Source organism: Rhinolophus hipposideros (genome assembly GCF_964194185.1).
Source record: "Rhinolophus hipposideros genome assembly, chromosome: 3".
NCBI classification, from domain to species: Eukaryota; Metazoa; Chordata; class Mammalia; order Chiroptera; family Rhinolophidae; genus Rhinolophus; species Rhinolophus hipposideros.
Window position 1 is genome coordinate 59,497,867 of NC_138049.1, and position 14,642 is coordinate 59,512,508.

Genomic DNA, 14,642 nt, shown 5'->3' on the forward strand with positions numbered 1-14,642 from the left:
GATTCATATAGTTCAACTTATTGACAATGTGAGTGAAATTTAGATAAAAATAGATAGAGCAAGTGTAAGTTTAGGAAGGTAGCCTGGATTTAAACTAGAAATCTGGAGAAGACCTTGGTTCATACCGTGTTGCTCTGAAAATAAGACCAAGCTTGACCATCAGCTCTAATGCATCTTTTAGAGCAAAAATTAATATATGACCCAGTACTAATATTATATTGTATTGTATTGCATTGCATTGCATTGCATTGCATTGCATTACATTACATTACATTACATTACATTACATTACATTACATTATATTATATTATATTATATTATACTATATTATATTATTATACCCAGTATTATACCTGGTATATATTATTATATTATATTATACCCGGTATGATATGATATGATATATATGATATGATATGATATTATTATATTGTATAAGTCCCAGTCTTATATTAAAATAAGACCGAGTCTTATGTTAATTTTTGCTCCAAAAGATGCATTAGAGCTGGTGGTCCGGCTAGGTCTTATTTTCAGGTAAACGTGGTATAGCTGATGAGAGAATTCACTAAGAAAGTTCAGAAGCAAATGCTTAGCAAGGTGTATAGGAACTAACCAAATAGACTCACTTTCCTATGATACATTGGTAGTGATTCAAAATGAAGATTAGGTTGGAACAATTTGATGAAAGGCTTTTTTGAAGGAGTCTGGAAATATTACAAATACATATTCTTGAAGAGTAGAGTAAAAAATTAGTAGAACTTGAGGAAAGTCTGCATTGCCATTTAGAAGAAGGATGTTTCTAGCAAATTAGAACAGACAATTCTGTAAACACGGACAGCAAGAGAAGCTGACCAAAGTTAAAATTTTGTTATTTTTCAAAAAGAGATCATGAACATTGTTATACTAAATTAGCATCTTTGTTTTTGATTTTAGAATTTTCCATATAGAGTTCCTATGGTTCTTAAAACCTAGCAAAAGTTATTTTTACACAACCAAAGTCATGTCAGACTGTTGGTAAAGTTATTTTCAGGACATTTCCCTACAAATTTCTTCCTTAACTGAAAAGTTCACAGCCTGAAAAGTGAATGCTTTTACATCATTTAAGTCTTTTGGCATTTTTAATTGAGCGATGACATGAAAGTTTTTCATTTGTTGCTTTGGTTTTCCTTTTTGTTTTTCAAAGATAAAAGTCTAAATGATGAGTCTGTTTGACAGAGGCAAAGTTGTTAATATTTGACAGGTCTCAATGTCAAAGATTTCATGGGCTGTCAAAATGAGGGCAAACAAATCCTTGGGGCAGAGAAAAAGAAATATTTACATTCCCCAGATACTCTGTAGAGTTTCATTTCTTTTGACACCTTCCTTCTGTACTAGATTCAAACATAAAGGGAATGACAGGAATATAAGATAACTTAAATTCAAAGTTCACCTAACTTATAAAAACAAATAGTAGAAATAGTGAAGAAGAAAAAAACAAATATCTTCAATTTTAATTTTGTAAAATCCCTAAGTATCATTCTTCATTTTTCTTGAAAATGAAATATCACAAATATATAATTAGTATATCAAGAACTAATAAATATTTTTTTATTGATCAAATGAAATTGTCAACAGTGAAGTTTAGTTTTGACTTAGAATATTTAGGACCTTTATTCTTTTTAATTTTGAAGGTCTAAATTATTAAATTCAGATGCAAGTTTCTATGGTAGTAAGAGATTACCTATGCAGTTCAGCTTTTATAGTGAACTTTATATTAACATTCCTCTTATAGGGTAATATTTATTATTTTATACTTATATTGTTGAAGTGCTATTTGAGTAAACATATGTTTAATTTTCAATGTGCAAATGGTGAGAAAACTAGATAATGTAAAATAATACCAGTCTGGTAGAAAATGTCCTTGATAAAAACTTTTTTTTTTCCTTGGAGTCTCTGGATAGGAGTTCATGGAGATACTTGAGATCTCTGAACCCTCTGATGCACGTGCAAACCCTGTGTATATGTGAATATCTTGTGTTTTTCTGAGAAGTTTGCTTTCATCAGATCTTCAGAGATATTAATTTTTCTAAAACTGTTCTCTGATTTGTTAAGTCAATCTATTCACTTAATAGTGTTTGAATTTAGTTGTTAGGAATTTTAGAAAGCTGTCAAATTTCAAATGCCTTGGATTTTAAAAGACTCTTAAAAAGACACCATGAAAATATCAGTAAATTGATGGTTATGTTTATAAGCAAGTTCATAAAATTCAAGGCTGAATGCTGAATAAAGGGAGGTTCTATGATCACTCTGAAGAAATAGAAAAAGGGTATTATAGAAGTCAGTGAGATAAATGGTTGCCAGGAAGCTTTTGTTGCACTCTAGACAGGGCAGTGAGCAAGAAAAACTTGGGAAAAGGTAATATGCATATGTATGATTATACCCACACCCAAATAGATTGCATGTAACACTTGAATGAATGCTCATTGAATTCTCATGTACTTACAACTGTCTAGAATTTTCACTGCAGTGGAAACAGAATCTAGCAATTAAAATCAAGGCTAAGCTTTCCAAATAAATTTCCAACTTTCATTCTCTTAAAAATCTACAGATATTTAGCCCTTTCCATAATGGACTTTCAAAAAAAAATTTTTTATATATGTAAAATGCAGCGAATTTAATAAATATTACAGAAATTGAAAATACTGATATTTGCCATCCACACAGTTCTTTCAATTGAATTTGTCTTAACTAATTCAAATAAAATTTTTACTCAAATTTTGAAATTCGTCATTGTACAGATTTTTTCCTGTGTATAATACTCAACAAAATTATTTCTTCTCACTTTAAATTAAGCCAATAATTTGTTAATTTTACTAGTAAGTAATCATATGATAAAAAAATCGCACTTCCATGCAGTTATGGAACATAAAGATAAATTCTTAAAGTAGTCCATTAAAACACATTTAAGAGCTTTGAAAATATAGCTGTAAATAAATTTTTTCAGCTAAATTGGGAGTCCTCAATTTTTTCTTTTAAAAGTTGCCACTAATTTATATCTTTCTATTTTTTTCAATGTTAAGATAGAAACAAAATTGTAACTTTTTTGGTAAAACTGCCATAACCTCATAAGTGAGGTCCAAAATATTTAATTGTATAAAATGTGTGTCATGTTATGTGAGGTTAATAAAATGAAAATGGGCATGAGCAGAGAAGAGAAGCCAATCACGTTATATCCCATTTTGAGTTATTACAGACTCATTATCATGGTGTCATTTTGTGTTCTTTTTTTCTCTTAATTACAGTGGTCTTACTATAAAAATACTGAAATACTTGTGTACAAGCAACTTTCATTTTTATTTCTAGGTATTTTTGTTTTTACAGTATATATCAAAGAAGTGCTCCCTGTTGTATGCCAGTGTTTTTATGTTTTTGTTTTTTTATAAAAACTGTTTCTCTGGAAACTACGTAGAATTAGAAATTGCTTACGAATGTGTTTTATTTTTCCTTAGACTTTTATTATAATACTAAGACTATATCTGGACAAGCAAAACCTAGATGTTTCTGGTAATTTCACAAAAATATGTTTTAAATCAATTACATGAGTATATAATGCTCTAAGAATTGTAGGTTCAGCCATCTTACTTGTGTGCCTGTTGTTTCCAAGAATGTATAACAATTTGTAGAAAGTGTTTGTTATTTTCCCAACTGGAAATATTATATAGCTAACCAAATTAAAAACTGCAGAACCTCTAGGTTCAGTTTGTGTCCGAATCATCCCTACTGGCTGGTTTATCATCAAAGGGTATGTATACCTGGGATTATGCCAAACTTCTCTGTGGAGGCCAAAGGTTCCCAACAAGTATTTCTCATGTTCCTATAGCTGGGGGCATGATACTCAATGGGAACTTTAGGGTGCCAAAACCGATTCCTAATCCAGAGCATCTCTTACTTTAAATGTTAGATATTGCTGTTTCTCCTTTAAAAATGTTTAAATCACTAACTTTGAGAGCTAGAAGTTTCATTTGTATTGTGATAAATGTTGTTTCTCCTCTATAACAATAGAAATCATAAAACCCTATAATGCAGTAAGACATCTACACAGGTTTATTAGCTGTTTTATGCCTGTAAGTCATTTAATGGTTCTAAAGTATGTTCGTTGTTACAAAGACTTAAGAATATATTGTGTTCAAAACTTAAGAAACCAATGGGAGAGCTGTTGAAGAATATTATATCAAGAGGATCATGATAAGATTTAGGTTTACATTTTAAAAGATTATTTAGAAGGAAAGGAAAAAGGAAACCACACTCTACCTGCATTGTCTCTTGCCAGACAATGGCAGAGAAACTACAAGCAGGGAAATAGTTTAGGGGTGGTGGAAATGGTAAGATCTGCATTAATTTTATGAGGATGAGAATGGCGTCCTGTCAAATCAGAAAGATACTGCATATGTTCAAATACAAGCAACCTCAAATACAAGGAAAGCCATTCCTTTCCCAATGAAAAAATGCCTCCCCAATTGTTTATTATTTGGTCCTTTTGACTATGTAAAATTTTAGAATATTCTAATTTACTCATTCACAACTTACTTTTTTCCCCCCAATGTACATTATTTTTACTTTTACCTAAGTTATTTAACATTTAGCACTTTTGAATCCAAGTATAGTTTGCTGTCACTGGAATCGTGTACAATGCCACATGAAATTCTTTCCATTTAAAAGTTTGTTTGTTTAATTTCTCCTTATAGTTATAGATCTATGATCTTTGCATAGTTACCATTTCTGTATGTTTGCTTGTGTAATGCATAGCTTTTTAAAGGGATATTTTAGAGAAACGTTTACAAGATATCCATTATTTGTAGTTATGGGTTCATAAACAGGGAAATTTCAAAATTCTGTCATGAACCTCATTAGCATTCAGTACCAACACTGATTAAGGTCATTTAAGTCTAAGGTGTTGTTGTTTTTCCCACATAATTGTTATTCAAAATAAAGTACTTAAGGAAACATCCATAGTATGAGACTTTATAAAAACTATATGACTCCATCACTGCTGGGATATTTTATACATATATGGAAAAATCCTTCTCCTAGTATTTGAACATATATCATGTTTAGAAGTTGCAGCAACAGAAAGCAGTGACTAATTGGCTGTGCTTATAAGCATTTAAGAGAAAGAGTCTAGAACTGTTTTCATTTCAGCTTTTTGGCTGTGATTACTGGAAGTGCCAATGATTGAAATAGTGAAAAGGTTTAGGTGAAGATAGTAAATCCAATTTTAAATAAAGTATGAGACGCCTGTGGAGAATTCAGATGAAGATGTTTAGTAAACTAATGAATAAGACATTATGATCAGTGGAGACTTTGCGCTGAGGATTTTATACTTGCAATACTTCTCAAAAATTACTATAATTAAATTAATGTACTTGCCTTTTAAACTTTATTTTTGCATATATAGCTTTTTCTTAAAGTAGACTCCTTTTCTTTAGAGAAAATGATTTTCTCTAAAAATTGTTGATGCCAGCTACTTTATTCAATTCTATCCTACACCCTTTTATATTTTAATGTGGTATTCTTGAATGCCAACAAGCATCTTAAGGATATGTTTCCCTAAAAAATTAAGTTTATCAATATTTCTTGAAGCCAATTTATTGTCTGCCTACTTTGGGCCTTATATTTTTCAAAAACTCAAGGTTACCTCTATTTTTCTATTTTTCAGTCATTTTTTCTTACATTTATATTATGTTAGTAGCAAAGGATTTATTAATCCCCTTGAATATTTTAAAGTCTTGCAAATCCTTATTATTTGTATTGTTTGCCTTCCTATTGTTTGTGCTGCTCAGATTTGTAACAAGTTCTGATTTTTAAGATCTATTTTTTTTTCTTTCCATATAAATAAAAATAAGTTCAAATAAGTAACTTTTAGACTTTCTGATTGCCAAGTACAAATATTTATGGAGGCCTAGTTCTCATTAACATTCAAAGCCTGATATAAATAGCATCTTAGGCTGTTATTAGATATAAATAGGCGGTAGTAATGTGCTGATAAAAGTTTAACAACCTGCATTCTGCATGGGAAAGCTGATTTGTAACCTTTCCCAATTCCCTAGTAAAACTCTTCTTCTCTCCTCCCCCAAGGCTGTCAGTCTGCCAGTGTGAAGTCACTAAACTTGGAATTACAGAATGATTCCATCAACTTCATCATCCAGTACAAACTGGCTCCTGCACACCACTGTATCTTATAGCGCTATACACCCTATAAGTATATAAGCTTCATATTATTGAAAAATAATAGAGTGCTTGGTAATGTTTTCTGTCATAGCACATTCACATATCTTGATACCTTGTTTAAAAGTGTCACTTGAACTCTGCAAAAAGTGAAATTTCGGGGGACTCAATTCTGAGTAATTCAGAACTTCCTCTTACAACTTGAAGAATTCATAAATTTGTGGACTAAAATGTACATGCACAGCTGTGTATAAGTGAAACAGTTCCATAACATACTCCCTTTTGAAAACCTCTGGGATGACATTAAAAAGTTTTCCTCTATCGCACCCAGAGTGAACTTAATTGCTTCTCCCTATTGCTGAGTTAACTAAGGAATGTCATCATACCCTGCACTTCATCCACCCCTTAATAACAAGCTTAATATCTGTAGATGTTGTCAGAAGGGAAAAAAAAAAAAAAAGTAAGTCTTTTACAAAGCAGTATGCTTCAATTTTATCAGGATAAACCACTTTGCCTACTGTGCAATTCATTTAATTATAATTGAACCTCAGTCAGTAATATTTTTAATGTCCTTTTGGCTATTAGGTTATAAAAGCAATAGAAGAAGGTTATCGTTTACCGGCACCCATGGACTGCCCAGCTGGTCTTCACCAGCTGATGCTGGATTGTTGGCAAAAGGAACGCGCCGAAAGGCCAAAGTTTGAACAGATAGTTGGAATTCTAGACAAAATGATTCGAAACCCAAATAGTCTGAAAACACCCTTGGGAACTTGTAGTAGGTAAGAAATACCTAAGGGAACGGAATCTGGGAGAAGTTCAAATACTCACATGAACCATTTATTTCCTCAGCCCTACCCCAATGGCAAATTGCCATTTGTGTTAAACTTTAAATCCATTTTAGATACGTTGTGTTCACAGTTTTTATTTTTTCTTCGTTTCAGATGGCTTATCTTAATTGAATTAGTATTTAAAGAGACCTATTATTATTGCTTTTTTTTTATTTTTTCTGAAAAGTTATGATATCACTGATTCATTTAGAAGACTTTCTAAACTGGGATTTTGTGATTAAGTGGCATTTCACATTTTTAAAAAAATACACTATTATATGGGTATTTGTTACTATTGCCCTTTTTTTTTGCATGTTATCTGTTTTATTGTTTTGCTGGGAGTTATTTAGTGAAATGATTCTGTGAAGTTAATGTTTTTAAAAGTAATTCAATATGTGATTAAAGAAGTATACCCATTAAAAAGAGCCCAAAACACTCCATTCATTCTTTGTATTCGGCTCACTCCATTGTACTGCATATTAGTAATTATTTAGCTTCAGCTGTCACGCACACTTGATGTTCTGGTCCGTGCGGGTAATCAAACCTTCGTGGAGATCTATGAACGCACAGGTGCTCTTGAGGTGCCGTCACTACGCTGGAGACAAAATGTGCTCAAGAGCACCCTCAGAGTCCAGACCAGTTCATCCACGGCCGAATGGGCTTTTTTTTCTCCCAGTTACTTTTCGAGCAATGAATGAACAGATATTTACTGATTACAACTACTGTTGGCTGTACTTTTAAAAATACCTGGGAGTCACAATCTGGTGGTCCTCAATTCTAAATAATGTCAGTTTTGGAGTCTGTAGTTCTTGGGCAATCTTTACGCATTCGATTTTTATTAGCGTATCTGTTTATTAACATCTGATTATTAGCATAATCAATTAAAATCTGTAATTGTATTCGCTGTACCCTTATTTTTGTGCGGGACAACACATTCTTTCTTTAGTAGTTCATGAAAATAATTACTTTTCTATTTCATTCTTACCCAGGCCAATAAGTCCTCTTTTGGATCAAAACACTCCTGATTTCACTACCTTTTGTTCAGTTGGAGAATGGCTGCAAGCTATCAAGATGGAAAGATATAAAGATAACTTCACAGCCGCTGGCTACAACTCCCTTGAATCAGTGGCCAGAATGACTATCGAGTAAGCTTAAATTTTAAATTATATTTAAGTTTATGAGGTACTTTCCAAGCTTTATACATTTCCATATATTAAAGAGGTCTGAACCACAAAACCAGGGAGAAGCATCCTTAATAAGTGCCTACTATGGGCCAGACATTATTAAATAGATCTTTGAACATACAGTGTCTATTTAACCCTCACAGCAACAATTTTATTACGTTGATTGCTTTACAAGGCTAAGGCCCAGGGAACTTAAATATTTTCCCCAAACTGACTCAACTGCGTAGTTAAGTAGCAGCTAATTTATCTCTATAGCCAGTGTTCCAAACACCACTCAGTGAGACTCCCTTTTTCATTAACCACTGTATCATTTAGGTTTCTCTTCTCTGGGGAAACTTTCTTCATTTCAAAGGAGGATTTCTTTCATCATGTTTGTATCAGACATTGAAAAATCTCTGTTTCAAACCCAATACCAAAATACAATATGACGTTCAATATGATTACTTTCTGAGGAGATTAAAGAAAACTTAATTCAATTCACTGTAGCTAAGAGTTTAGTTTAACTTACCTTTTAGAGCGTGTATAATTGATTGATTCAAGGTTTTGTTTTTTTTGTGTGTTTTTTTCTTGTTACCCTTGAGAACCACCTGATAAAACAACCTTTGAAATTGCTGTGAACTGGAATTTGAAAAGAACTAAATTTTTCTTTCTGGCTCCATCACTGATTATGTGGCCTTAGGAAATCCATTCACTATCTCTGAACTTCAGCTTTCTCAGCTGCAACATAACTTTTATAGGTGATGCAGTTTCTCTCAGTCAGTGTGTCTGAAAATTGGAACCAATTATCAAGGTTCTATTAGTGGAGTCCTGTTTACATGCTGTTGTGAGAAGGGTTTCACATTTTCCAGATGAGATGAAGGCCAGCAATCAGAGACTGCTTCCTGGCATACCAGGAAATGGCGTGTACATGGATTTAAGCCTGTGCATGCTAGCATGTCTAGTTTTCTGCTAGCTCACCACATGGGCAGAGCTGGCATAATTATTCCTGTCTCTCCAAAGTAAGCAACTCCCCTGAAAGACTGTCCCTCAAAGTCTTACTAGTCCACTGCTATGAAACACTACAACACTGTACTTTTGTTATATTTTAGCTGCTTGTAAATACCTAAGTTCAATCTTCCTGGCTATTAAGAAAGGTAAAAATACATACACAGATCCAGTTAGTTTCTGTCAGATTGAAGCTATTTAAACATAGGTATTGCACTCTTTAAAATTTTTTTTTTCTAAAATGTAATCAGATGATTGACATGAACTGAAGTTAAGTATACAATATGCTAAGTATTACCACATGATAATTAAACTCAGTATAAAATTTTGTGTAATCATTGATGATTCTTGATCTACTAGAGACCAGAATGGTTTCCATTTGTATTATAACCTATTTTAACAATTAAAAATTTTAAACTTCACTGAAGTTCAAGAATATAACGTTTCAAATAACCTTTCCTACTCTTACCTTAAGTTAATAATAATTTGAAGATTTTAAGATCTTTGATAATTTCTTATATAAAATTCCAAATTAGTTTAAAAATGACTTATCTTGGCATATCGAGAGCCTGAGCAGTTAGGTTTTCACAAAGCAGAAGGTTGATGCAGGTTGCCCATCTGACCCATGGCAGGAATATGAGCATAATACCCAAGGACACTGAGATAAGGTCTGTTTGCCTAAGATACACAGATTAATTAATTAAAGAGTTGATGACAGTTTAGTACCAAATCAATTCTTGGTAAGGTAACTAATGAAAAATGCATTTGTCTTTTTCAGGGATGTGATGAGTTTAGGGATCACACTGGTTGGCCATCAAAAGAAAATCATGAGCAGCATTCAGACTATGAGAGCACAAATGCTGCATTTACATGGAACTGGCATCCAAGTGTGATGGGCACTTCTCCCTTATGGGGGAGATTACAGACTGCAAGAGAACAGTACTGGCCTTCAGGATATGCATAGAATGCTGCTATTAGACAGTTGATGTCCTGGGTCCGTCCTACAGTGAAGAGAAGATTTAAGAAGCACCTATAGACTTGAACTCCTAAGTGCCACCAGAATATATAAAAAGGGAATTTAGGATCCACCGCTGGTGGCCGGGAAAACAGCAGTGACAATAAACAAAGTACTACCTGAAAAACATCCAAACACCTTGAGCTCTCTAACCTCCTTTTTATCTTATAGACTTTTTAAAATGTACATAAAGAATTTAAGAAAGAATATATTTGTCAAATAAAATCATGATCTTATTGTTAAAATCAATGAATATTTTCCTTAAATATGTGATTTCAGACTATTCCTTTTTAAAATCATTTGTGTTTATTCTTCATAAGGACTTGGTTTTAGAAAGTTGTTTATAGCTTTGGACCTTTTTAGTGTTAATCTATGACACATTACTACACTGGGTACTTTTGAAAGAATCTCAAATTTAAAAAAAAAAACAGCATGATTGAAGATAATCTGTCAGAACATTGGTATCCTTTTTGTGCCATTTTATTTTGTTTAATCAGTACTGTTTTGGTATTGTTTGTTAATTGGCAGGTAGTCAAGAAAATGCAAGTTGCCAAGAGCTCTGATATTTTTTAAAAAGAAATTTTTTTGTAAAGAGCAGACAACACACTATCTTTTCAATGAAAAAAAAGCAATAATGATCCATAAATACTATAAGGCACTTTTAACAGATTGTTTATAGAATGATTTTACTAGACAACATTTACTAAAAAAAAAAAAAAAAAGAAAAGACTCAAATTGTAGGTTTATGACTATAAAAATATATGAGCACTTCATCTATAAAATGTTGGTGAAGGCAAGTCTTTGAAAGGAAGAACTATCCAGTGTTATCTAAAATTTAGTCTGAGCACATCAAGATTTTTTCAATATTGTGACATTAGGAAATTTAGAGAAATAGTTAACATATATTTTATATCCTGTTCTGTTTAATGCAGTCCAAACACAAAAGGAAAGAATTAAGATTTATACTAGAACTCTGAAGCATTGTTAAAGGGGCAGTTCACAATTTCCACCCTTCAAAAACAAATTTTCTGCACAGGATATCACCAATGCAGTTTAAAAAGAAAAAAAAGTATTTTATTTTATTTGTGAATGCTGATGTCAGAAACTTACGTGGAAGAATACTTTTTATCATTAAGGAAAAGGTGAAGGATCTAACTTTTTTAAGCTTTATTTATTATACCATTTTATTTGATTACATGTTAGAATTTCACAAGCAATAATTAAATGTGTCTTTATAGCTATTTCAGGAATGTATACATATAGTGAGTACTGCTTTCAAAAGTTATGAAAATCATGAACTACCCCAGAATTGAACTATTGTACTTCCAAAGAGAATTGGGCTGTTTATAATGATTTTAATAGAGAAAGATCCCAGGGATCGGTCATAATTGGTCTTGTTTGATAATGTGGGCATCCACAAACAAACAAATAACAAACAAAATCTGTAAATGTTTCTTTGTAAAACTTGTAAATTTTATTTATACTGTCTTGTTTTGTACACATATTTCTCTGTAGTGGGCTCTGAATACATTGAAAATGCACTATATTTTTCTATTTTACTTGCAGAGCATCACAAAAAAAACAGGTATTTTCAGTGTTACATAATGTGTTTTCCCACATTTAGGACCAAAGATGGCTATAGAAAAATTCAAATGGATTGCTTCCCAAACCCCTCCCCACCCTTTTTTTTTCTTTTAAATCACTGTACAGTGTTATTTGATATTTTAATTTATTTTTTGATTGACTAGAAAAATCATTTTAACTTCACTAAAATGTTTTTTGTCCCTAAGGAAAAATAATCTGTAAAATAATTTTAATTAGCATAATACAGTCACCTAGATACTTCCATTTGTAATCTTTGTAATAGACTGTAAATATATTTTTGGAACTATAACACAATGTGCTTGAGGGTTATTTTTCAGTGTCTGCAGTGTATACAAGTGTTTATACTAAGTACAGCACTTTACAATTCTAATCAGTAGCATTGGCCTTTGTGAGAATGAGTGAAAGTTTGAGTGAGTGTTCTTAATTCCATTTGGATCTGGACTCACTAATAATGAAGTTCTTTTCTTGTTCATAGCTTAAGGTGCTTATTTTTTCTATTAAAATTAAATTAACAAAAAGCCATTCTAGAAATAGAAGACATAGTATGGTACATGCAAACAGTGTCTTTCCTGCTTTTTTCTAGCACTAGATTTATAGTTGAGTAGTCTTTCTTGAGTAGAAGGGCAGAATAAAAGGTTTTTTTGACTTTTTTTCAAAAATAACTTTTTTCTTCAGCAATATACCTCATCTGCCTTAAATTTTTTACAGCTCTTTACAGGGAAAGGGAAGAAGGGATGGGAAAGACACACAGCACAATAGGAATTGTATGATGACATCACTCTCCTTTGTAGGTTTCTTTTCCCGATCAACATTATGATTTTGAAATACATGTATGTGAAACAGATATTCAGAGAAAACGAATTGACATTGTAATGCTGATTGTAATACTCTCTTCCAGAAAGAGAGGAAATGATATAACAATAAGAATGTACAACTTGCACCTTGAAAAGATTTTTTTTTTGATAAATTAGTGCTCAGGGGAGGTAAGGTAGAGAAAGCAAATGTCAAAAACAGAATTCAAAAATTATGAAAATGCAAAAGGAAATGGCCTCCTTGCTTTAATAGAGCCACCTTTTTTAGAACGCTGTCTTCACACTTGACTCGTGATTTGCATTCAGTACTGAAATAAAAGTAACTTTTACTACAGCTGAATTGAACATTTTCTCAGCAATTGATCTGGACCTGTTTACTAGAACTGGTGGTTTATGCTTGTCAGAGCACTATTAGTTGAATCATATTGTATACTTATGTAATCTACATTAGCTAGTATTATTTAGGACTATATTTTAATTGCTCCTCTTATCTGTGTTTTTAAGACAATTAAAATGGTGTAATTCACCTCTTTTATTTAGGTAATGCTGATATTCTCCCTTTTGTTTCCTGAGTAGCCTGGAACTGTGCTACTCACAGATGTGCATGTTCAAATAAATTACTGATGTATATTTTTTTGCTATATGTGGAGAAATCATGGGGAACTTGGGGCGAGATGTGCTTTTTCTTGGTTGAATTTGTCCCTCCTTGCCTAAGAATTACTACAGGGGTCATCCTTTTATAGGAAAAACTGCTTTGGAACAGTGTCTTCAATGTATCAAGCACAAATAACTCTTTCTTCAACACGAATCATACGTCTCTTTTTACCAGATTAAAATAATAAACAAGTCTATTAGACAATGTAAAGAAAATCCTGTCTCCAATCATTGGCGGATTCCTTTATGTCCCTTACTCAGTCTTTATTTTCTTACACAATATCATGAAGAGAGATGTTTAGAGCAAAGGTTTTATTGAAATATTTGAGTGGACCCATCAGAATATGAAGAAAATTAATTAACCTTTGCTTCCTCTCATTCTCTTGCACACTGACTTAATTCCACTCTAATTATTACTGAATAACAAGTTAAAATAATGTCTTCAAAGAGCCATACTGTCAAACATTTTAGTTAAAACCTTTTTGCTGTTGTTCCTATTTGAAACTATAACTACATGGTACTGATAAGAATATTTACATGGGAAAGGTAATATTTTGTAATTGGACCCTAACAAATATTTTATTAATTTGATATATACAGCAACTTGGAAAGTTTTTGCGTTGAAGATGTTGCCGGATGCAAACAGGGTCCAGAGCAAATAGGAAAATATGATAAATCTGATGGTCTGATTGAGTTGTATATATCATTGACACTGACTCAGTGATTATTCCAACTTGCGCCTAAAATGAAGAAAACTAAACACCCCCATTAGTACAGCATCACCATCTTAAGCTTTGCAAGCTCTTAACAAATATCTAAACATTTTTCCAAAAATGAAACTAGGCAAATACCAAATGAAATGTCACCAGTTGTCACCCTTCTGATGTTGAGGCTCAGGCTAGGTTGCACTGAAATTCAAAAATAATCTTGAAGTCTTGGCTATTTCTGACTACTCAACAATCAGTGCCCATGTTAACTTTTCACAGTGATAATTATATAGCCTGAAAACAATGACGAGCACTCGAGGGATCTCTTAAAGTACTGCTTCATAAATGGCACAAAAATACACTATCCTGCCAGCACTCTTTTTCTTCCAAAATTATAAAACCATTATAAGGACATATAAATTCTGTCATTAAGTGAAAATTATATTTAAAACTTACGGTAATCATCAGTAACGATTTTTTGTTGAAGTCCTTTTATCTTCTACTGTTACCCTTTGTTTTATATTGTTAGCTTCAATGAATATTCAATATCAATTTGGAGGAAAGCTGCTGAAAGGAAAACACATCAAGCAAAGAGGCGATAAAATTTCTAAATGCAAAAGATCAGATCTACTGATATTAACAAATGATA

General features: G+C 32.2%; 1 protein-coding gene across 4 annotated transcripts in view; it reads left to right on the forward strand.

Moving 5' to 3' along the window:
• Positions 1–12,107, forward strand: part of EPHA7 (EPH receptor A7) — a 166,018-nt gene extending 153,911 nt beyond the window's left edge. For all 4 annotated transcript variants that reach the window (XM_081044873.1, XM_081044874.1, XM_081044875.1 and 1 more), the window contains exons 15-17: positions 6,791–6,984; positions 8,022–8,177; positions 9,979–12,107. In XM_081044873.1, the coding sequence (XP_080900999.1) occupies positions 6,791–6,984; positions 8,022–8,177; positions 9,979–10,093 (465 nt within the window). In that variant the 3' untranslated portion in view covers positions 10,094–12,107. The remainder of the gene's footprint in view (positions 1–6,790; positions 6,985–8,021; positions 8,178–9,978) is intronic.
• The last annotated feature ends 2,535 nt before the right edge of the window (positions 12,108–14,642 follow it).